This window comes from Micropterus dolomieu, linkage group LG18 (genome assembly GCF_021292245.1).
Source record: "Micropterus dolomieu isolate WLL.071019.BEF.003 ecotype Adirondacks linkage group LG18, ASM2129224v1, whole genome shotgun sequence".
In the NCBI taxonomy this organism is placed as follows: domain Eukaryota; kingdom Metazoa; phylum Chordata; class Actinopteri; order Centrarchiformes; family Centrarchidae; genus Micropterus; species Micropterus dolomieu.
In genome coordinates this window covers 29650015-29673569 of record NC_060167.1, presented here as the reverse complement: position 1 = coordinate 29673569, position 23555 = coordinate 29650015, and the positions used below count along the sequence as shown (strand labels likewise).

Below are 23555 nucleotides of genomic sequence, written 5' to 3'. Positions count from 1 at the left end.
CGGTGGCTGGAGCGTGACATTAAAAAAATGTTTGAGGTGCTGCAGCAAACTTTCCAAATGTTGAACTCTTCAACAGTATCTAGATAACAGTATCTAGATGGAACCAACTAAAACACAAAATCGCACTGTTTCACATCATTTGCAGTAATGTTGTGCACATAAACGTCACAGCCTGTGTAAGACAATGGATCTTCACAGGAAATTCGACCAGTCCTTCACATAGAAAACATTAGGCCTATTCAGGTTGTTATAGGTAACTTAAGTTGGTGAATGCCTCAATTTTTAGATGAGGATACAACCTGGTCACGTATAGGCAATAAAAGCGTTATAAATATAATTAAATTCATTGAATAAACTCCACACTGCCCCTTTTTAAAGGTCTTGAAATATATTGAAAAGATCTTTTAAAAGGTATTGAATTTTACCTTAGGATTCCTGTATATACCCTGGTTTAGTTCAGCTCGAGCCGAGGTGGGATTTGTAAAACCGATACCGCTTTTGATATTTGAGGATTTTAAGAATCTGATATTTCAATATATCTGATAATATATCTGACTTTTTTTTTATTATTATTCTTTTCAGAAACACATAACATAAATAAAGATTATCCCTAACATTTGTTTTGTGTAGTTTTGAGACCTCACCAAGCTAACACGACATAATGCAGTATAAAAATAAGCTTGTTTTATTGTTATAAATAGAACAAATGTACAGCTGATTTGCAGAGTGCCCACTGGTGGACAAACTATGCAATGACAACACTCATGATTGAAGGATCCGTGTCTCCATTTCCTTTTTTTAATTGTCATTTATCGGCTGTTATAAACACCAATACTGATTTATCTGCAATCAGTTCATACCGCCGATAATTGCGGCACACAAATTTATTGGTCTGGCTCATATCACAATTACTAGCTTAAACCTATGGCACATTGCACTTCATAAAGTAGCCTAGTGGACTTTTATCTACTTCTGGCTTAACAAATTACACATTATTTATACTTTTCATACTCACTGTTGGTTTAGTTAACCGCATGTCGTGACACACCGTGGCTGAATTTCAATTTTATGTAATGCTGTTTAAAGTTAATAATGAATTGCAATTTCTTATTTCATAGGCTATAGGCTATAATGTGTATATATAATAATCTTGAAAAATGAAGCATTCAAATTTAAAAGTTCAATAATGCATGATATTGCCTAATTCAATTAGTAGTGTAATTGTGTTTAATAATCATAGTTATGATTTTTGCCATTATCCAGCAACCCAAATAAATGGTATGTGAATGTGGTAAATATTTATTTTAGATGCCAGCTCTATTGTCAGGTTAAGTTTTTACATTATTGTTCCAAATGTAGTTTTACAGCTCCTTTTAATGAAATTTAAAAAACCTTTTTTGATTCTGATTAATCAGCTTGTTCAGATGGAGGACCCGGACGCTCGGTCTGTTCTCCTCAGACTTAGCTGCTGCTCTTGTTGCTTTGGAAAAGTTAGCTGGCAGATTGTATTATACCTGCTGGCACTAACTAAGCTGGTTTGTACGTGTTTCAGGCAGGCTCTTGTGTTGCTGCTGTAAGAAAAAGAGTGCGGTTCTGCTGCTTGTCTGCTCCGAGCAGGACATGCAGGAAGGCAACTACTGCTGTTGGGAACTGCAGTGACCGAGTCCAGAGAAAAGGGAGAAAGCAGAAGTTGCGCTGAGGTTTTGTTGACCAGATGATGTCACGTGTCATAGGTCACAGGTCACACTGACCAATCTTAGCTGAAAGCTGAGTCCATGGGCTGAATTCACGCTTGAGGAATATGAGAAATAGAGACTCACTTTAGATCAAATAAATTAACAACTTTATCTGTAAAGTCCTAGTGGTCCCAACACGACTCTGTGAGGTTGTACTTAGGCGCTGCTATATTTTGAGCTTAATGCTAACTTCTGCCTTGTCTAACTCTCATTTTCTTCTGCACTATCTTTCCTGTGATGCTTTTTTCCTTTGTTTCGCATTATCTTCTGAGCAATTGAGGAAAAGATCCAGACCGGCCATATCAGATGTTTGATAGAGGAGAGGATTACCCTTTGGTCATTAGAAGGACAGTCACAAGGAGGATGTTCAATGTCCTGAAATGATCTCAAATGCCCCTTTGAACCCCCCAGACCCTCCTGTTTTTAAAGGGCTGTCATGCAGGCCACATCAATACAGATTTGCAATTTCATCATGAATACAGTATGCCTGCTTAAAATTGTACCTTAGCCTCAGTAGAAATGAAAGCAACATTGTTTTGTTTTATTTTTGCATAGAATCTGAATAAATCCCAAATTGACCTATTGAATTTCCCCAAATGGAGCTATGCACTCTGTCCAGCCATTGAGACTTGTTAATCATGATAGTGTCTGTGTGTGAGTGATCGGGTCTTGTGCTCAAGGTATATTCTGAATCCCTAATGCTCTTTACTGCCTTAATGTAGCTCTTCATAGTGCTTTACCTGTATTCATAATTTATAAACTGTTGGGAAAAAAACTCCATAAAGTAATTTGTTAAATGTAAATGCTCCGTACTTGTATAGCGCCTTTCTAGTCTTTTCGACCACTCAAAGCGCTTTTACACTACATCTGCATTCACCAGTCACACACATTCATACACTGAGCCTAAGTGCTCAAACGGAAACTAACATTCACACTCACTCATACACTGGCGGAATAGCCGCCAGGGGCAATTCGGGGTTCAGTATCTTGCCCAAGGACACTTCGACACGCAACCAGGGGGAGCCAGGGATTGAACCGCCTACCTTCCGATTAACGGCCAACCCGCTCTACCTCCTGAGCCACAGCCGCCCCGATTACTTTACTTACTGTTACTTTTTTATTGACTTCTGAAGGGTAGTGAGTGATGATGGCTCTTGTTCAGGTGTCCTATAAGGTATCGATTAGCTCATGCAGGAGCAACCACTTTGCATGCGTCTTCCACATCATCAATCAGAGCAGTCTTTCCAATATGTCTGCTGCTGTACTTTACAGAGCAGTGCACTGGCTACCATAGCTTGTCAAAGCGATGCCAGTTAAACAAAGAAAACACAACTTGAAAAAGTACAGTAGAACATGTATTCACCAACTGGGTTGGCCATTACATTGTGAACACATTTTTTTGCAGTAAATTTAGAGTTTATAAATAATTGGTACACCCTGCATTACAATGCTATACAACAGAGGTTTTCCTCCCTTGGGGGGCGCCAAAGAGTTTCAGGGGAGGTGTGAAAGAAGCAGGAAAATATTTTATTTAAAATACAATTTGCCTATTTGTGCTTTCTGAAAAATAATAAAAATGTATTATAATTAAGTGGATGAATTGAATACATATTTTTAAATGGATTTGATAAGCACTGTCTCGGTCCGGACAGGGGTTGTCTGAAATTATTTTGAAAGGAAACACGTAACGTTAGTTAGCTAGCAGTGTGAGCAACTATACACTGCACCAGAGAAAATGTCTGAACCCAGCAGAAACCGCAGAAAGTATGATAACGTATATTTAAAGAGGTGGTATTATGGTATTTGGCTTTTTCCCTCTCCTTTATTGAGTTATATATCTTTTTTGTGCATGTAATAGGTTTGCAAAGTGAAAAAGCCCAAAGTCCAGCCCAAAGGGAGTTCCCATCTCCCACAGAAAACTCTGCTCTGAACTGCCTGAAAACAGCTTGTTTGTAGTCCAGCCTTTACTTCCCTTTCTTGTGATTTCACAATGAAAATACGTGTCATAATGCTCGCTGAGCGACTAGTCTGACATGCTCTCAAAAACACCGGTGGAAAAACATGGAGCTGCAGCGCACACCTCTCCTCTCCCTTATAAACAATAGCTACCCTCCAGGCAGTCAATGGACATGAAGTTGTTACTGTGATGTAGAGACAGAGCTCAGTTAAAACTTTATGGATGAAAGATACTTTTGTTACAAATTAATAACTCACTGCTCTGAAACTCTGGCTCCAGTCCAAATTGTCAACCTGATCGGCAACATGTAGCCTACAGCTGAATCGAAGCAGTTTACCGTCTGTTCGCAGACCTACCTTTCTCTGCTTCTGATTGGCTAGTAGTCCTTAACTAGGAACTGCGCATGTGCAACTCCCAATAAAGATCATTTAGAGACAAGATGTATCACTCCATAGCTAAAACGAAGCCTTCAACACAGGGTGAAAAGAGGAGCTGCAGTAATGTGCAGTATGACAAAAAATATGGTGTTTTTTGAAAATTAAACCATTTAAACCTGTTCTGGTACAACCCCCTAAATAGGATTTTGAACCTGAAAATGAGCATAATACCACCTCTTTAAAGTTGGGATTTTCTTTTACCGGGCCTGCCGATGCTCCACAGCCACAATGTGTGGTTTGTAAAGAGGTGCTTGTTAACGATAGCAAACTCTGCAGGCATCTGGAGACCAAGCACCAAAGTTCGGTGTCTAAGCCGCTTGAGTTTTTTAGTAAAAAGCTAAAAGAACTAAAGACACTTCAAACTGCAAGGCAACTGAAGCATCATATTGTGTAGCGGGGATGCCGCACAACATTGGCGAAACATTACTCCCACCTGCTGCAAAAGGATATGTGCTCGGTGATGATGGGAGAAGCTGCCGCAGCTAAGTTGAGTGTCATCCCCTTGTCTGACAACACTGTCCAGCGCCGGATCTCTGACATGGCATTGGATGTGAAGGAGCAGGTATCGAATGGTATTAGTGAGAGTCCTTACTTCTCCATTCAAATAGACTCCCAAGAGTCCACCAATGTGGCTAACTGCGCACAGCTAATGACTTATGTGCGCTACATCCGAGAGCTCAATGTCCAGGAGGAGTGTGTGTTTTGTCCTTCTCTGACAGCTGACACCACAGAAGAAGAATTATTCAAGGCCTTGGAGGATAACAACATTGATTGGAAGTGATGCTGTGGTATATGCAGCGAGGGGGTCAGGGCAATGACAGGCCGCCACAGTGGTCTGGTGAAACGCGTGCAAGACGTTGCTCCCGCAGCTGTTTGGAGTCACTGCATCATCCATAGACAGGTAGTCACAGGTAGTGGCGGCCAAGAAATGCCCAAGGAGCTGCATGCGGTCCTGGGTGCCGCAGTAAAAATACCGAACCTGATTAAATCCCGCGCCCTGAATGCTCGTCTGTTCTCTGTCGTCTGCGATGAGATGGGCGCACAGTTCCACCAGCTACTCCTGCACTCTGACGTCCGCTGGTTGTCCCGGGGCAAGGTCCTCACCCACCAGTGTGACTTGCGTGAGGAAGTCCTGCTATTTCTTGACGAAATCAACACATGGAGGACATGACTTTTGTGGCAAGGTTGGCCTGTTTATCTGATATTTTCGAGAGGATTAATGTGCTCAACACTTCTCTGCAGGGAAAGGAGTGCAATGTCTTTTTGGTACACGACAAAGTCTATGCATTCAGGAAAAAGTTGGACCTGTGGTGTGCTCGTGTTGAACAGGGCTCGATGGAAATGTTTCCAACCTTGGAGGTTTTGTAGAAGGCAGGACTTCTCTGTTGCCACTGTGCAGCAGATGGCCACTGCGCATTTGAAGGGGTTGCATAAGCAGTTTGGGGATTTTTTTGGAGAGGACACCATCGCAAATTACTGAGTTCGAAATCCATTCACCTTCCCTGCAGAGCCCCGCAATGGGTTGAGCATCGAAGAGGAGGAGGCCCTACTTGACCTGAGCTCTAGTATGGAAGTACAACAGAAGATGCGTCAAGTGTCGTTTGAGCACTTACGGTTGTCTGTGGAGACAGAGTTCCTGTCCCTCTCCATAAGGGCCATAAAAGTACTTATCTCTTTCACATCCTCTTACTTGTACGTGTGAGTGCGGGTTTTCTGCGTTGAACCTGATTAAAAGCAAGTATGGCTGCAGGTGGAGGACGACATACAGCCCCACATCCACCGTCTGTGTGCAGTGAAGACGCAGAATCACTGCTCACATTAAGGTAGAGAAGAAAATTATCATGTTATTCATTCTGTTTTCTTAAAAAAGTGACTGATATTAGTTAAATTTTGGATGTTTCCTTCAGAAACATGCACAAATAGGTATTAACCTATATACTAATTATTAACCATCGACCATATTGATTTATATTAAAATGAGAGAGATCGTGTTAAGATTTGAGTGTTCAAAATAAACTTTTCAAAAGTCTTTATGGTTTCAAGTCTTTATTTAAACACAGAGTGGAGTTTTTTTATTAATAATTAAATATCATGCTTTTTATTAAAATTGAGGAGGCCCAGGTGACTATTTTCTCTGAAGGGAGGCTCACTGCCTTACACATTGAAAACCCCTGCTATATAATGAACAATTTCCTCACTAATGAGTTGAATCAACACTTATTTTAAAAAAACAAATGCTAAGGGTCACAAAGGTAATAGTTAGGTTATAGCTGTATTGGTTTGCATACATGTCAGTAGGGCTGCAACTAACAATTATTTCATTATAGATTAATCTACCTATTATTTTCTTGGTTAATCAAATAATTGTTTGGTCTATAAAATGTCAAATGGATATATACTGTGTTGATAAATACTGGAACCAGTGAATTTCTGCTTTTTTTGCTTAAAAAATTAGTGAAATGATCATTCTACTTCTGAAAATAGTTGCCAAAACATTTTTTTGTCAATGGATTAATCAACCTGTTGTTTCAGCTCTACATCTAGGCATTATGTCTTATCCGTTTTTACACTAATATAGGTGAAATTAAGATCACAGTAATTTTAAGGATTTAATTCAATATCAGCATACATCACAATATGCCTTACATATTCACAATCAATTGCTGAGGAATCAAATTAATCAATGCTTTTAACTACTTGTGTTTTTATGCATGATGATGAGATGAATTACTATTGAAATCAACTGTTGCCCCACACTAGCATGTATGAATTTTATGGCATCGCTACGAGACAGCGTTGGCTGGATTTCTAGAACCACAGTGCTGACGTCCTTAGTTAGATAAATAGCCTGTGTTAGAGAGACTGTTCCCTTAGCGTTACCAACTGCCAGGGCAGAATCACATCTTCACTCCCTATCGGCTGGCTCCTGTCTGGCTTCACTTCCTTTCAAGAAACAAATGCGTTTTTTGACCTGCGCCGTCAACCCTTTGAATTTTTGAATGACAGATTAACGAGCAGCGCAGCATTGACTGGCTGCTGTTTATGGGCCTGATCAAAGGTGATTGCCAGCTTTGTAACCTTCCCCTGTAAATTTAGGCTTATGGTTCTAATAAATTTCCAAGTGAGCCAGAACTACTCTGTCAGATGGTGACTTTTTGACATTGTTCCACTCTCTCTCATAGTGATAAAGACAACTGCTTTAAATTAGCCCTAGGATATTGACTCCTTAAGTTTAAGAGAAGGGCAAACGACAAAGTAGTGGCATGTCTCGAAATGACTTTGCCAAGTGCCAAGATCAGACTTCCTCTCACTGTGATGACACTTCTCACAGTAAGTGTGGTTTGACATTGTGCATGCTGCTCTCAACCAAACATGAGAATGCACAATTTTGTGCCTCTTAGGAGGAAGTCCTGATGTTGCATGATGCTGTGGTGAATACCATGTGGACCAGCCAAAGAAATGTTTTGGGAGTAGCGTTGACTAAACCAAGATTTTGTCCTTGAGTGCCGCTCGTGAATCAGTACAGCTGTGACAAGGACTTGGCATGATGCAGCTTCTGCCATAGCACTGTCTGTCCTTTCTGTGTCTTTGTGTGAGGGCACCGCCACTCTTCAGTGGAGAGAGCAGGATGGTGACAATGTTTATTCAGCACATTTCAATGTTCAAAGATTTCTTTGATCTTTTTTTATTTTGTTTACTCATGAATGTCAACACAATTTTGTTTTAGGAAATGTCATAGTTAGTTGTTGTCTTGTTAGTTGTTCAGTTTGTCTTCTCCTGTATTCTTTGCATTTATCTTAAGTTTGTCCCACCCCGTAGTTTTTGATCAAATTGTGTTTATATGCTGCGTCACCTTTAATGTTGGTTCTTGTTAAATGTCTTTACAGAAGATGAGACCATTACAACTTCATTAATTAATTGTCTCTAAATGTTACAAAATGTTATTATATTGGTTTATTGTGTCAAGAGAACAGACTTCTGAATTTTAGTAACATTACTAGGGCTACAGTAAGAATAATAATAATAATAATAATAATAATAATAATAATAATAATAATACATGGCAGTAATATAATTTATAATATAAAATATGCGACCTTTTGAAATTTGCTGTCTATGTATCTATCTGTTGACTCTTCTGCAAAACCAAATACATAGTACATACATATACAAAATATTTTAAGATTTTATTTTTATTTTGAGCCATTAATCAAGCAATTCACCTTAACTGAAAGTAAAGACTTGCTGCATGCCCGCTGAAAGCAAAATTATGTCGCTGTTTATGTGCTATCTTAATATGACTTCAGCTTCATTCTCTTTTGCCTAAGTGGAATTTTGCAGTAAAGGGTTTTGCTGTGTTCTGTGGGGGTTTTTAGAACCTGCCTCTGGCATATCGACAGTGAGCCAAGTGCTGTGTCAGAGTGGCTGAAAACATACTGGAAACGAGACGGAGTTCTGCCTTTTGATTCATAAAGGCATGTTAATGATGTGAATGCGTGCGTTTCCAGTTTCCACCTTGCAGTTTTTTCCCCCTTTACTGAGAAGTCCTGTCTATTTTGATTTACAGAATGAATGAGGCCAGTTCCTTAAATGTCTTTTTTGCCTTTTTTCTCCTCATCACCATATAATAATAGAAAATATTGCTGTTTATCATGTCACCACTCCAACTCTCTCTTGCTGCTGCATCCCACTTCTTGTCACTTGGATGCATTCATGAGAAATATCTTGAGTGCTTTTGTGTGTACAGGAGTTTGCTGTGAATATTTATGCGATCTAAGGCCCATGTCAGAGCTTACAACTTTGTTTGTGCCATAGTGTGTCCTCACCAGAGTGCACAGCACATCCATTGTGTGTCTATTCTCCTCTTCTTTGTGTGTGTATTAAGAATAAGTGGAGCAGTAGGTAGAAGGACTGGGTAGGATTGTCTCTAGAGTGCTGCCGATGATAATTACTGTAGAGAGAGTGTCTCAGGGGGACAACAGACCAGCTGCCTGCCTGCCTTGCTGCCATACTGCCATTTGCCACTTGCTGCCTTCTTCCAGGGCAGACATGTAGCGCTCGGGTTATTCCTTTCCTGTCAAGACCTCAGCAGTATCATGACTTCACTATCTGATAGCTACTTGGTACTTTTAAAGCAAAGTATTCAACAACAATCCAAAAAAGTAGGTAGTAATGAAATATATGAAAAGATATTTAATGTTACTTCACATAAATGTAGCTAACATTGCTTAGCGATATTACATTATTACAGCATTATTACTGACCTCTGCTGCTGTATTTTTATTTCTGATGCTGCTCTCTGATGCTGCTGCTAGTATATATTCAGATGGGGGTTGAACTACGCACAAGTTGATTATTGTAATCTTGTATTGAGCACCGTGGGCCTTGAGAAACGGCATTTGGTTCATTTGTGTACTCGATATGTGGATGAATGACTTAACTAGCAGCCAGAAAGCGTCCTGCTCAGCTTCCAGACCGCAGTCTGAGGAGGAGATGTTAGCTAACGTTAGCGCTAACTGCCTTAACTTATCCAGCAGTTGGAAAACAACAGACAGACTTTAATAAACGGACACACAGTGACCTACACTGTACATTTACTGCCAGACTGAAATGTAGCATTCATATTTTCCTCTGCTCTGCTGCTTTCACCGTCACCTACTGCCACCTGTCACGTAGCTGTCCTTTGAAGAAGGAGGAGAGGACGCTAGCTAAGCGCTACCACGCTGCACAGTGTGCGGGTGAAAATTATTGATTAGTTACGCATTGACTTAATTGAACATGTGAAATTTTAGTAGCAGCAGTCACTCACTCAAAAACTGTGTCGAACAGGGAGAACACACGTCTCCGTTGTGTGCGCTGCACTTCCGCATTTCCGCCTTTTTTGTTCTGTCAACATTACGTTATCAGTTAACCTCCAGATAATCAATTCATAATCGTCCAAGTCTGCATCGTGATGCATCTAAAAATCAATTATTTTCCACACCTCTAATATAGTGTATAATTCTGTAAGTATAGAGTTGCACAATCAGCAGAGCTGCCGTGGATGGAATTATTTAGTCACACTGTAAATTCCCATAATTTTTCTTTGTTATCCTGTTCCTGTCTCCTTAATAATTTCACAATACTATAGGTTTATGTTTTGTCCATTTTTATTTCATCTTTGCTTTTAACATGTCCAGTTTTTTCTGTCAGTGTAGGATGGAAAATAGCTCTGATTACCTATGAGCCTCAGCCGACATCGCTCTGGGGGTAAAGCCAGCCAAATGTGAAATTCAGAGCTATAGCAAAGTCATAATAGTTTGTCAATGCAAAACACTACACACTGATTCATGAATTCCACTAGCACTGACCCACAGTCTGAAACTGGATGGATTGAAACTATTAAATGTATTATGGGATCACCGTTAGCCACGCATTAAACAGAATTTGAATCTGTGTGATTGGATGTTTCTTACCAGAATACTGAGTGGGAATCAGAGTTGACTTCTCCCCGTACATTGTATTTTTTTTTTAAATCAAAGAACCACATATTTTCTTTAAAGTATTTTTTTGACATTGTATGCCTTTATTTGAGATGGGGAAGACGTGTAACAAAGGGATGTTGTGACCATAGTATGTGTGTTAACCACTAACCTACCACAATGCCTCTAATCTCTGCAAACTGATATCTGCATATAAATGCAGAATCTGTCGGCTAGAGACAATATTTTTTGGTCTTGGAAGCCGTTTGTATTCCGTAAAGTATTAACCAGATGGTTAAGCGGGCTTAACAGTCCGTGTGGAGAGCAAAAGATGTGGAACGCAATGGATTGCTGATAGATTTACGTCACTGTGCCATGACATTTAAGAAGTAAAGAGTACCTGTACATGTCAGAAAGTATTCATAGCACAATGAGAGAGTAGTAAATACAAGAAAATATCTGTTACAGTTCAGTGCTCATTAATACGTGAGATTTTGGCATCAGGCCAACATCAGAGCATAATTAAGAATACAACATTCACATAGGACCCAATGATTCCCACACAGGTGAAGTTCAAAAGTTAATTAATACAACCAGTCAGTCATCTGTCGTCTCTCAGATCATCACTAATGGCAGCCAGGTAAAAATAAAAGAATCTCAACATTATCCTAATATCAGTCAACAGTTACAGTATTTACAATATAGTCAGTTCACACAAATGACACCTGTTAAACATACAATAACTTCATAATTCATCATTTATGAATATCACTGTATCATGTGTGTATTATCATTATGGTTTGTTTTTGCTTTCCATGTTGTAATATCACCTGCATTGTCACAAACAAACGAAGTGAATGTGAAGTGAAGCCAAGTGCTAGTTTATCCACTTTGAATATAGCATATTTGAGGCATATATTTATTGTTTTTTTTACTGACTAAAATATTTATTTTGGTTATTATGACACTGTAAAAATCATCAAGTAAAAAATAGCAATTTGTGATTAGATTTTTCACCATTAGACTAGTAAGTATAGACTGCAATGCATTCACATTGCAGTCTATACTTACTAGTCTAGTGTGGCAACATGGTTCAATTCATTAGTTGGTGAACTCAGTTGTACACAATGTGGAAAATTGTCTTCAGCTTCAGTACTCACAATATAAATTAAAAACAAGGAACTTGGAATGTTATAAATGTAACAACATTAAAACAAAACAATATTAAGACAGGGGCTAATTATAAACAAAGAGTTCACTGTAAAATATAGAGGGCCAGAGTTGTTTTTCGGTGGCTTATCTGAAGGTAAAATCTCTTAAGTATGCTTACGAAGTTTGGGTGGGATCACTAGACATGATCTTATCAACTATGGATGGATGGATGGATGGCTCACCTGCTAATGGTTTCTCCATATGTACCACCATTAAAGTTGTATGAGGTGATAGATTGGAGATCTTGATTGGCAACAAATAAAGGTTGTGTGTCTGTAGCAACTAAATAACTTCAACTAGGCTACACTAACCACAAAGGTTATAAAATGAGCCAAGTATTTTCCAATCTGGGAAAAGAAAATTTCTAAATGTTTTTGTTACTTTGCTTTTGAATAAAGGTTTATTGACATCAACATCAGCAGACAGTTGTAAAGTTTAAATACATCACTGGATAACTCGTTCCATGGAGGCTGAATATGAAGGAATTTTTTTTTTTTATTATTACGGTGAGCCCATTTTTGATACAACTTGTCTGTGGATCTGGTACATAATAGAAAGCGCCCTAGGTTCCTTTCTATTCTCTGGTGTTTTGCCCAAGGTAACTGTCAGTGCCTAGAGGGACACCTCCAGCCCCACTTGACTTATCTAGTAAGCAGCAGCTGTTATTTTGGGAACCCTGCATAGCTCTTTTTGTCTCCCGATCCTCACGCAGGGTGGAAAATTTACTTTTAACTTATACCAGCCACTGACAGATAAATGTTCAAACTCATCAGCCACTCAACAGTGAATCTTAGTTTTGTGTCTGATATCTACCAGCCACTTTCATAATTTACCAGCATTTGGCTGGTGGCTGATGATAATTTCCCACCCTGGTGACTCTTCCCTTTTTTTGGGTTAAAGAGGAACCATTTTAATTGATGAGAATTGGTTTGAGCTTGCTAGTTAGCTGGTTTGGAAAGGCTAATAGGCCAGTGGTGTTAGAACATTTTCCCATGTGTCTAAGACTTGGACTTTTTATGTATTGGCTAACATGGTTTCACTTCTACTTGCAATTGATATTTTTTAATCAAATGTGCCAGAATTACCAAACTGTTGTACTTTTGAGAATTTCATTTTAACTCTTTGTTTAGATCACATTGATATAAGCAATGCTATAAATAATTGTTGGCTAAAACGAGTGATGCATGAATTAGTGATGCTGAAGCCTGCAGCCAGCAGGGGGATTTATGCTGCTAATGTTATCTTGAATCTCTCTCAGTTTCTCTAAAAGTGAAGCCAAAAGTGACGGTAATGTGTCGTCACTGACGGATTGTGGACTTTTAAGACTGAGTTGCTTTGAGTTTCACATGCAAAAGCTTGGACCAGTAGATTTGAGAGTGACTGTAGGGTGTGGTATTGCTGATGTTACCACCAGTGTGTCCGCATTGAGCTTAAAGTGTTGCAGTATGTGTAACCTGGCCTTGTGACAGGCTCTCATCTGCTGTTATCTTTTGTCAAATGTAGACCAAAAGGTAGACTGACAGATAGAGACATGTACCCAGGCAGCAGAGCTGATCCTCCCAAGGCGAACAGTTTGAATGGCAAGGGAAGTGGATGTTTTAAGAGAGGGGCCCCTGCAGGTATACCTGACAAATGAGTCCACAAAACAGAGAAAACTTGTTCTGCAACTTGACTTGTTAAGACTGTGGGAGATGTTCCTCCTAAGCGGACGTGTAGGAATGAGCGACAGTCTGAAAAACGGTGAATGCTTAAAGTCATACACTCTAGACAAGTTTTGCTCAACAACAGACATTTATATGTATAGTCCAAATGTATTTTTTTGTCCAAAATAATATAAAATAAAGGTTAATACATTTTTGCTATATTTGTTTTTTTCAGATGTTGTCTTTTATTTATATTGCAAGCAACATCTTAATGCAATCCTGCTGTTTATTTTTGCCCTGCCTTTGAACCCCTACAGACCCCTGCGAGAGAGTCGCATCATCAGTATTGGCTGGTATAGAATGCCATGGGGGATGGACTTGAAGGCATTGCTCCACATGTATACATAACCACTGCAATAAGTAAGCGCATGAATAGTGTGATATTGTAGAAAAGACAGCAGAGGTGACCCGCAGATGCCCCCCCTTATTGCTGTATTCATGTTCATATTCCTTTGTAAGAGAGAAGCGGCCAGTATGGATCAGCATGTACAGTTCTCCTAGAAAACAACCCATTTTGGCTCTAATGATGTCTCGCGACAGGCTCTCGCAGGAGTTGGAATGAAGAAAGCTAATACAATGTGCTGTGGCACAGAGAGGGTTGGTTTTGGCTTGGATTGTGAATCACCAGTCATGCGGTTTTGTTTTCAGTTGAGGCCCACTGATGATTGTGCTTAGTTCTAGATTAAAAAACGGTTTGGCTTGCCTTTTCCCTATTAAAGTGACCATGTCAAGCTCATTAGTTTTTAATCACTTATAACCATTAAGGGTTATTTGGGATTACATTTCACTCCCTCCATCACTTAATGGCGGAGCAATGTTGAACAAATACACTCCCTCCCAATCCCCCCGCTGCTGTGTTACTGTTCTTTCCCCTTCAAGAATTGATGGAGTGACTGGCGACTTTAAAAGGTACAGAGTGGCCTTGTCATGCCCCATGCACCACTGAATCAAATCACAGCCTAAAAACACACTCAGTACATGTGCATGCAACACACACCAAGTCTTCTTGGTTGTTAGTTTTCTTTTCCTGCTGAAAGTAGAGTCTTAAAAAAATGCTTGATCAACTCCTCTCTCTTTGTTCCACTTGAATCAATCCTTTATTATTCTTTCACGCTATATGGTTTTAGTGATATAGTGAGCGTAATATGTGACACATGCGTACATATTTTCATATATTTCTGATGCACACATGCAAACATTGTTAAGGTAATCTTGCGGTATCTGAATATTGAATGAATTATTATAAATGAGAATGTAACAATTTTTTTACTTTATAAACAATGACATTTTAGAATTTTTGTTTTGTTAATTATATCATTTGTTGGAGGAAAACACTTCAATTAAAGAATGCCATTACACTTTAGATACTATTTTCTGAAAGTTATTTTGATTATTTTAGTCAACATGTTTGAATTTCCTTTCACAATACCATATTCTTAGATACTAATACCAAGGCTAACTAAATATTCACAGCCCCACTATTTTCATCTTGTAAAATGAATCATGTCGGCAGGTCCGTCTTTGTCCCGTCTCAAAATAATTTCACTTGACTGCTGTAATTTTTGGCAGTATAGGAAAACGCAGGTCCATTTCTGAGATGTGACACGCTGCTTGATGCAGTTGCTATATTTTAGGTGGTGTGTTTTTCCCCACAGGAAAGTATTTTTCCTGCTGTCAAGTACAGAACTGAACTGGAGCAGCAGGCTACTTCTTTTAAAAACTAGTGACTGTTGTTAACAGCAGAATATCGACTGTGCAGACTTAAGGCCAGCTGGTGGGATGGAGCATTTTATTTTGCTGTATTGATGTAGTATTGATAATGTATTACAAACAATAGTGCAGTAGCGTACAATAATGGTGGTTTTTGCCAACAACAACAACATACTATACAATAGCATCATCACAAGATGTCATTATCTTCTGCATTATAGTGTGCACATGTGCCCCTGTAAGAGGCACATGTGTTCAGTATCTTGCACATTATGATGTTCATACTGGTGTCCTTAAATAACTAATGTCTGTAACAGTGTAGGTCAGTTTAATGTGACTCAGTCAGCAACATAATGCAGAGCAATTCTGATGTTATTATCATGTTAGTTTAATCTTCACTGGGTGAGGAAACACACACTCTGAAGCATCTTTTACATGCTGAACCACAATTTACCTCGCAATCCTTGTTTCCCCTTTACTTTAATAGTATTTCTCTTCGTAACGACTCCCTGAAGATCTTTCTTGTGAAAATGTGCATGTCCATACGTGCACACGCGCACACACATACGCATGCATATAGTGGTGTGTGCTGGTGCGGACGGAAGGATTGTAACTCTAACACAGCCTGTGTCTCCCCGTCACATTAAAAAGCCAATTTCCTTTTAATAGCAACAACAGCTGGAGCTGACAGGGCCTGTGTCTGCTGATGGAGCAAACGGCTGCAGTGCTGTCCTGCAGCTTAGGCCCGGCTGCCTGCCTCATTACAGGAAAAGGAGGGAGAAAGAGAGATGGGGTGGGGGGGGGACAAGGAGGGGAGAAACGATGTAGCTTGAGCACTCCGAGGCAGGTGTTAGACATGTTTTGGTGTATAATGTAAAACACAGCAGCAGAGAGTGCACAGGCTTGGAGAGATGTTGAGCTGAAGAGGAAAAACTGTTATCATTAGGGATGATGGAACCCTCGAGATGGGTACCTTTTTATAGCACTGTGTTAACTATCATTCACTTACAAGTCACACTTACGGATTCTTCCCTTCCCTTCCCTCCCCTCCAGTGCACCTGGTTGAGTCCCAGGAGGTGGCTGAATCTGCAAGAGTACCAGAGCAAGAAGCTGATGCAAGAGAGTGGCGTGGCTGTCCAACGATTCTATGTGGCCGACACAGCTTCTGAGGCCCTGGAGGCTGCGAAGAGACTCAGTGAGTAGAGCGCACGCACGCACGCACGCACGCACGCACGCACGCACGCACGCACGCACGCACGCACGCATATAAATTGCCATGTCCACTCGACCACAGAGGAAGGAGCAGCCTGCCCTCTAGGGTTGTGGGTTGTTTGAAATGGTTTGATACTGTTGTCAATAAGATGTCTGAGGTTCAGATAATAAAATCCTACAGTACTTTTTAAAAAAACTTTCTTTAAATCATTTTTGTTTATTTAACACAACAAGCCAGACAAATCTCTGACTTAAGCAAGGAAATGTCATTCAGCTCTCAGTGCAGTGTCAATGCTGTGGGCACATTTGGGTCGGTAATTAAAAAGTAAGATAAGAGGCTCGATTCTTATCCGTGTTCCTGCCGGGTTGATTTATCCAAGAGACTTCTTCAGTTCTGACTGACTGGTAGGGAACTGAATATTTTTTATTTTTTCACACTCCCGTACCATTCCGAGGTAGTTCATCCCAAAATGCTTAGCAAGATATCTGTGAAGGTTCTCAGCCATCCAGGTCATAGGTATCCTAGGAAGGTTAAAATCAATGACAATTGGACTTAAACTTTCTCTACCAGTCAGTCAGAACTCAAGACGTCTCTTGGTTGAGATTTGAAACGCCTTAAAGTATCTCCAACCAAGTCCAGCTACTCTTAATTTTATTCTTCCTTGGATAGTTGGCCAATCGCAGTCTTTTGACAACATGGAAAAATAATCCTGAATAAGAAGTACGGTTGTCATTATTTTGTGGTGCACTTTTGCTCAGCAACACATAGTGTTGTGAAATACATAGGAAATTGTCTGTAAATGGTAAATGGACATATATAGCCTTTCAAGTCTTCTGACCACTCAAATTGCTTTACTCTTACTGTGTTTTTGCTTATGTCACATTCACCTCATACCACAAATTCACACACCGACGATACAGCCATCTGGAGCAATTTGGGGGTCAGTATCTTGCCCAAGGACACTCTGACATGCTGACCGGAGATCGAACCGCTGACCTTCTGATTAATGTACAACCGACTCTTCCTCCTGAGCCACAGCTGTCCCTCAAGCGCGTGGGTGTTTATTTACACATAAGATAATTCCTTATTAATTTACTGTTGATTACAAGTTAGTTTCAGGCTTTTGTAAAGCTTGATTTGGGTGTATGAAATTGTACTGATGTACACTGTGAAACCTTAACAGTCCTATTTGTGCTACGTGGCTCTTTGGCCCTGCTACAGGATGTGCAATTGGCTGTGGTTAATCAGGGTAGAAGTTTTATCAAGTTTAATCCCATCTTTATGCTGTTTGCCTCTGTGTGGAAGCCTAAGCTTTTTGAGCTTAGTGCTTGTGTCTGCTTGGTTCTTCATCACGCACTCATCTGTGCTAATTTGTTTCACAACCTCTCGTGTTCAGTTTCTCACGTTTTGCATGTTATCATTTGTTTATTTAAAATCCTTGGTTACAATTTGGATTATTGCCCCCACACACTCATGACATGCAAGGAAATTTTATTCTTTTTATTCTTGTAACCCAAATCTTCACTAATACATTGTACTACATGAACGAAGATGGTTGAACATATATTTGTATTCACCCACGCGTAGCCCATTCCCTACCTTCCCTGTTCCACTTTCCTCCCACACACCAAACTGCCCAGCACATACAGTGTATATTTCCACTCTCAGCTTTATTTTTTATTCAGTGTCCTCTCCAACTACAGCAGCAGTTTTCTGATGCATAGAGGTTTGTTGGCCAGCGAGGTGCCACTCTTACCACAGCCTTTGGGCTCAAGCGCCTGAGGTGCTGCTTTCAGTGGCCCTGGTTACAATGCAGACAAAGATAAACTGAATAGGAGGAAGAAGATATATATTTTCATGACAGTGCCTTTTATTGCTTGGTAAGGGAAGAAATGGAGAGACAGAAAATTCGGAACGAAAGAGTTGGAATGGAACAGACGGTTTAATAAGACCCAGGCCAGAATCAAGGTTTGATTTACTTATAACTTGGGATGCTTTTTTAGACGCTATCAAGTCAGAGAGCATTTGTCCATAGTTATGACATAGTTTTAGGGCTGCATTGCATTTTTGTCCTCGAAACTGGCAAGTGGCACTGCAAACAAATTGCATGTTTGGTTTATTGTAAAATGTATTTTAGGACTTTTAGGACAATTCCACGTTGAACTGTCTGTGCAGAGGGAAAGAAACTCTATACAAATGGTGGCTGAAAATGATTTATCATTGCGGATTTCCCACTGCAGTACAGGTAATTGCATGCAGTTCTGAAATATTTTTATTGGTTTCTTCAACCAGTATGTCAAGCTCAGTAGCAGAACACTTTCTTTTGCGCTCCACTGCTTTCGAGAAATGAACGGGACACGTGTTAAATAGCCCAGCATCAGGTCTTAAATAGCAGCAGTGCATTCAAATTAATTCGACTGTGGCTGTGGCCACATACATCACGAGTGTTGAATTGAAAACATGCAGCAACACCAATTTTTGCAGTTCTAACAGTAATTTGCGGTTGGCTTAGTAAATCAGCACCTCTATTCTCCCTGCCCACTGCCCTATCTTCTCATCTCCATTTATGCACTAAGCTTTGGTCAGCCAGAGTGTCCTAGTCCATGTGTGTGTGTGTGTGTGTGTGTGTGTGTTTCTCCCACTTTTTGTATTCTGTCCCCATTGCTGGCACACTATTAAAGCACGCAAGCCAGCATCTACTGACGCTTCATTTCTTCAGATACACACTGTGCCTTTTCATGCTCTCACAGGAACATGTAACTCTTGGGCCACATTCGGTCATCCATGAATGTGACAGAGAAAGAGAGAAAGAGGGGGAGATCAGTAACCTCCTTTAATTTGGGATCTATTGGGCTGACATGCAAACTGAGACTCTCAAACTCGGACTCCCAGGGTGTGAGGGGGTGGCAGGGTGTGAAGCCAGCCCTGGATGGAGCTTTAATTCATGGCTTTACACTGAAGAGAGGACACTGGGTATGGCTCCGTCCAGGGGATATGGCTGGTTGGGGTATCTGAACTGACCAGGAGCGACTCCAATGGATTTCTGTGTGGTGCTGATATCCTGCTATGAGCCCCTGGTTTCCTGCATACACAATAGAATGAACCAGTCAAGTGTGGAAGAACAGACACCGATGAATGACATGCGTAGGGTATGCCTGCCCATATGAGCACACAAACACACGCATGCAGTCAACCCATAGTATCCTCTCTGCTACACTTGCTTAACCATTAAGTGGTTAAGTTGACAGTTCAATTGCAGCTATGCTGTAAAGAAACTCCTCTCATGTACTGTAGAGTGGTCCAACTCTCCTAAAATGGACACAGATTGATTTCTTCTATTACCGCTGAGGACAAATGGCTTAAAATCTTTCTCCTTCTCTATCAAAACATAAAAAAGTATTCGACATGGACCACTGATTCCCTTTTAACTTGAATGACAACTCTTAGGGGTGAGTTTACAATGTGGCAGATGGGTGACTCACAACCAGCTAATGGCTCATGGAAAGTAGGGTTTGAATTCTGTGGCCCCATACTGGGTGAGCCGTGCAGGGAGTTATCAGAAAGTCCAAAGTTTTTGTAATGTGTGCTCCGTTGGGACACAGAGAGAATGGCATTGTAACTCCTGCTGTCTGTCCAAAACCAATGACCCAGATCCAATACTCACTAGTTTTGAAGAATTAACTTTTGGACCTTGAAGCTGCATAACTTTAATATCGAAATCTTTTGATTGATTATGTTAAAAAATCTTGTCCCTTTTTGTTGTTACATTTGTGGATACTGTCTTTCAACACATTTTAGGCAGTCAGGTATATTTTGCCTGGTTATAGAGTTAAGACAATACTGATTTATTCTTCAGTAGTAAATGGGGAAAGTACAAGTAAATGTCGCTGGCAGAATCAATAATTGATGTGTGTAATGTGATGCTACTATGGCTTGTTGCAGTCATGTTTCAGCAGCAATTTTATTTCTGTGCTTTTTAAAGTGTGCCCTCAGAGAGATCAAGCTACCACACTTCGTGGTAGTGACCTAACACACTCACAACGCCCATTAAAACCATATTTGATGAAGTGTCTTTTATTAGCACATTTGGTTCAGTGCTTCGTTAGGCTCATGATTCAACCAATTAGCTAATTAGAAATAGTACCTATTAGTGTCAAAAAGTATAATGTCAGAAGGACAAACGTTTTTAAAAAATATATTTTGTATATATTTTTACTTTGAGTAAACACACATCGTCAATCCATCTGGATGACAAAATAAATGTTTAATCCTCATGATGCAAGTGTAGGGCAGGACAATTAAACAATAATTATCGCAATATGTATTTTTCATGTATTTATCAATTAAATATTTGAAATTAGGGATGCAAATTATCGATTAATTCATTAATCATTAGTTGATTGACTTTTTTTTACAATTAACTGATAAGCGGCTATTTTCCTGAGAATGTAAATTTTTCACGGTATCAATAGTGTCTTTAACATAAAAAACAAAATATTGCTTATGTACTGAATAAAAATGCATGTTATATTGCTCAATTGATGTTTTATTGTAGTTGAAATGTTTGACCAACCTTCCAGCAGCTGCAATTTCTCGGTTGACACCAGCAGCAGCGAATCCATCGTTGACGGCCAGATTTAAAGTATGGCAAAGCAAGAAACTGATTTCCAACTGACTCGTGCGGGGTTGTTTGTTCAGACAATGTTCCGAGTGTTGTCATGCACACAGGCCATTACACGCCCGGTGAGTCCCCATGACTCCACAGCCTGGTTGGGTTTGTCAGCTAAATTATCAGCTGTATGTCTCTCTGAGAGGCTCTCCGTCAGAAGGACTGCTGACTTTACCTGCCAGTCGTTTTCAATGTAGTGACAAGTGATTGTAATGTAGCTTTCGGTAGTCAGTGACGTCCAACAATCTGTCGTCAGAGCCACATTAGCCGCAGCTAACTGTGCCTCAGCCTTCTTGTTTTTGTAGCGTGCTTCCAAGTGGGTAGTTATGGTCGCTCGAGAAGGGATATTATATCCTGGCTCCATGAAGTGTATTAACTCCCGAAATCCCTCACCATCAGTGGTGCTAACTGGCATCATATCTTTTCTATCGATCATGCCACAAATCCTGAGTAATGCCCTCCGCTTTCCTGTGGTCACATACTCCCCTTCCCACCACAGCAGCGATTGTAGGTTGTGAAGGCGACAGACTTCCTCCCTGCAACACGGCTGCATGCAAGTTATGAAGGTGGTATCTTAGCGAACTCGTAGAGCTGTTGTACTTAATCGTAGTACCGCAAAGTTTACATTGGGCGCCTTTGTCATCATTAATTAACTTGAAATGCTCCGACACTCCACTCCGTTTTGACAGCCTCATGTTTGGTTTCTTTTTTGCCGCCTCAAGTTTGTGTCGGGTCTCTCGCCGCCCGCGAGAATCTCGTGTCACGTTGGCAATGTTCAATTAGCCGACAATTCATTTAATTTAATCGAGCAAATTCTTGTCGATAATTAATTGATAATTGATTAATCGTTTACATCCCTATTTGAAATTAAACTCGTTTCTGCCTGGTAACTTTACTGGCCGATTACACAAACTGTAATTTATGTGTACACTGCAGTATTATTAATAAAAAGTCAAATTGGCAGATGAAACCTAAACTATCTCTTGTCATTACACGTTGTCTCCTTGGGATTGCCAGGTGGAAATTTGGGGCCTCATTTTATTGTTTGTCAGTTTGTACATAAAAGATTAAAAAAAAAAACTCACAGCCTTTAAACACTAAGAAATAACGATTTGATACTTACCGTGATAATTATCGGTATCAAAAGAAACTTTTTATAGTGATAACATTTTTGGCCATATCGCCTAGCCCTATGCAAAGGCATACCTGCTTTGAGGTGGGTAGAGGGTAATGTTGATTGGGAAACCAAATAAATTCTTGGTCGCTTGAAATTCTACCTACTCTTATACTACATTTAGATTACCGGTAATTGAATTGGCCGCAGTTCCTGAGTACACTCAACTGTACCTGGTAGCCTAAATGGGCACTAATCAAAGTTACACAACATTGCCAAACAAATTATTTCCTGCAGTTTGAGCATTTCTTTTGTACACGTAGCTGTCAAGTATGTCTATCAAGTAAATTCACATACAGCACACACACACCCCAGTGAGTATTAAGTAGATCGATCTTTCAACAACAAGCTTAAACTCGCTGATGTTGTGCTGCAGTAGAGTTCCAAAAAAGCAACATAAAAAAACATGTTACTGGCATCCAATGTACTACTCCTGTTATTTATTTGGCTTCAAATAACGCTTAATGTTCAGGTTTTGGGCTTGGCCAGTACCTGGATGGGGGACCTCCTGGGAAAGCTAAGTTGCTGCTGGAAGTGGTGTTGGTGGGCCAGTAGGGGGCAGTCTTCCTTTTGGTCCTAATAATAAGATCCCAATGCCCCAGTGCAGTGATGGGGACACTGTCCTTTGGATGAGACATTAAACCGAGGTCCTGACTCATTGTGGTCATTTAAAGATCCCATGGCACTTGTCGCAAAGAGTACGGGGTTCCCCTGTGCCATGGCAAAATTCCAAACCTGGCTTTCACCAGCTGGTCGTCTAATAATCCCCCATAGTAATTGGCTCAATCTTACAAAATAAACACTAAAACAACATAAACATGGCTGGTCAATGCAACGCTTTGTGCTGGTTCTTTGACATGGCGTCAGTTAGTATGGAACTGTGTAAATGTTCAGTAAGTTAGGCCTAGCAGTTTCTATTAGGTTGGATGAGTTCAAAGTTGTAGTGCTTCTGGTAGTGCTTTGACTTCCTGTCTTATAAGTCTTATAGTCTATTAAACCACATGATTAGTAAAATAGAAACACATTTGTTGAGTCAAATATATTTGAATAATGTTTTATATAATATATATATAATAATATAACCTCTCACTCAAAATTAAAATACATCATGTCTACAATGCAAGTTCTCCCATTTAGAAATCATGGAGGGGTCTGAAATTGTCATTGTAGGTGCATGTCCACTGTGAGAGACATAATCTAAAAAACAAATCCAGAAATCACAATGTATGATTTTTTAACTATTTATTTGTATGATACAGCTGCAAATAAGTATTTGAACATCT

General features: G+C 40.0%; 1 protein-coding gene across 1 annotated transcript in view; it reads left to right on the top strand.

The window, feature by feature from the left end:
* Positions 1–23555, top strand: part of suclg2 (succinate-CoA ligase GDP-forming subunit beta) — a 118116-nt gene that overhangs the window by 11469 nt on the left and 83092 nt on the right. The window contains exon 2 of the mRNA XM_046028941.1: positions 16270–16411. Coding sequence (XP_045884897.1) covers positions 16270–16411 — 142 coding nt within the window. The remainder of the gene's footprint in view (positions 1–16269; positions 16412–23555) is intronic.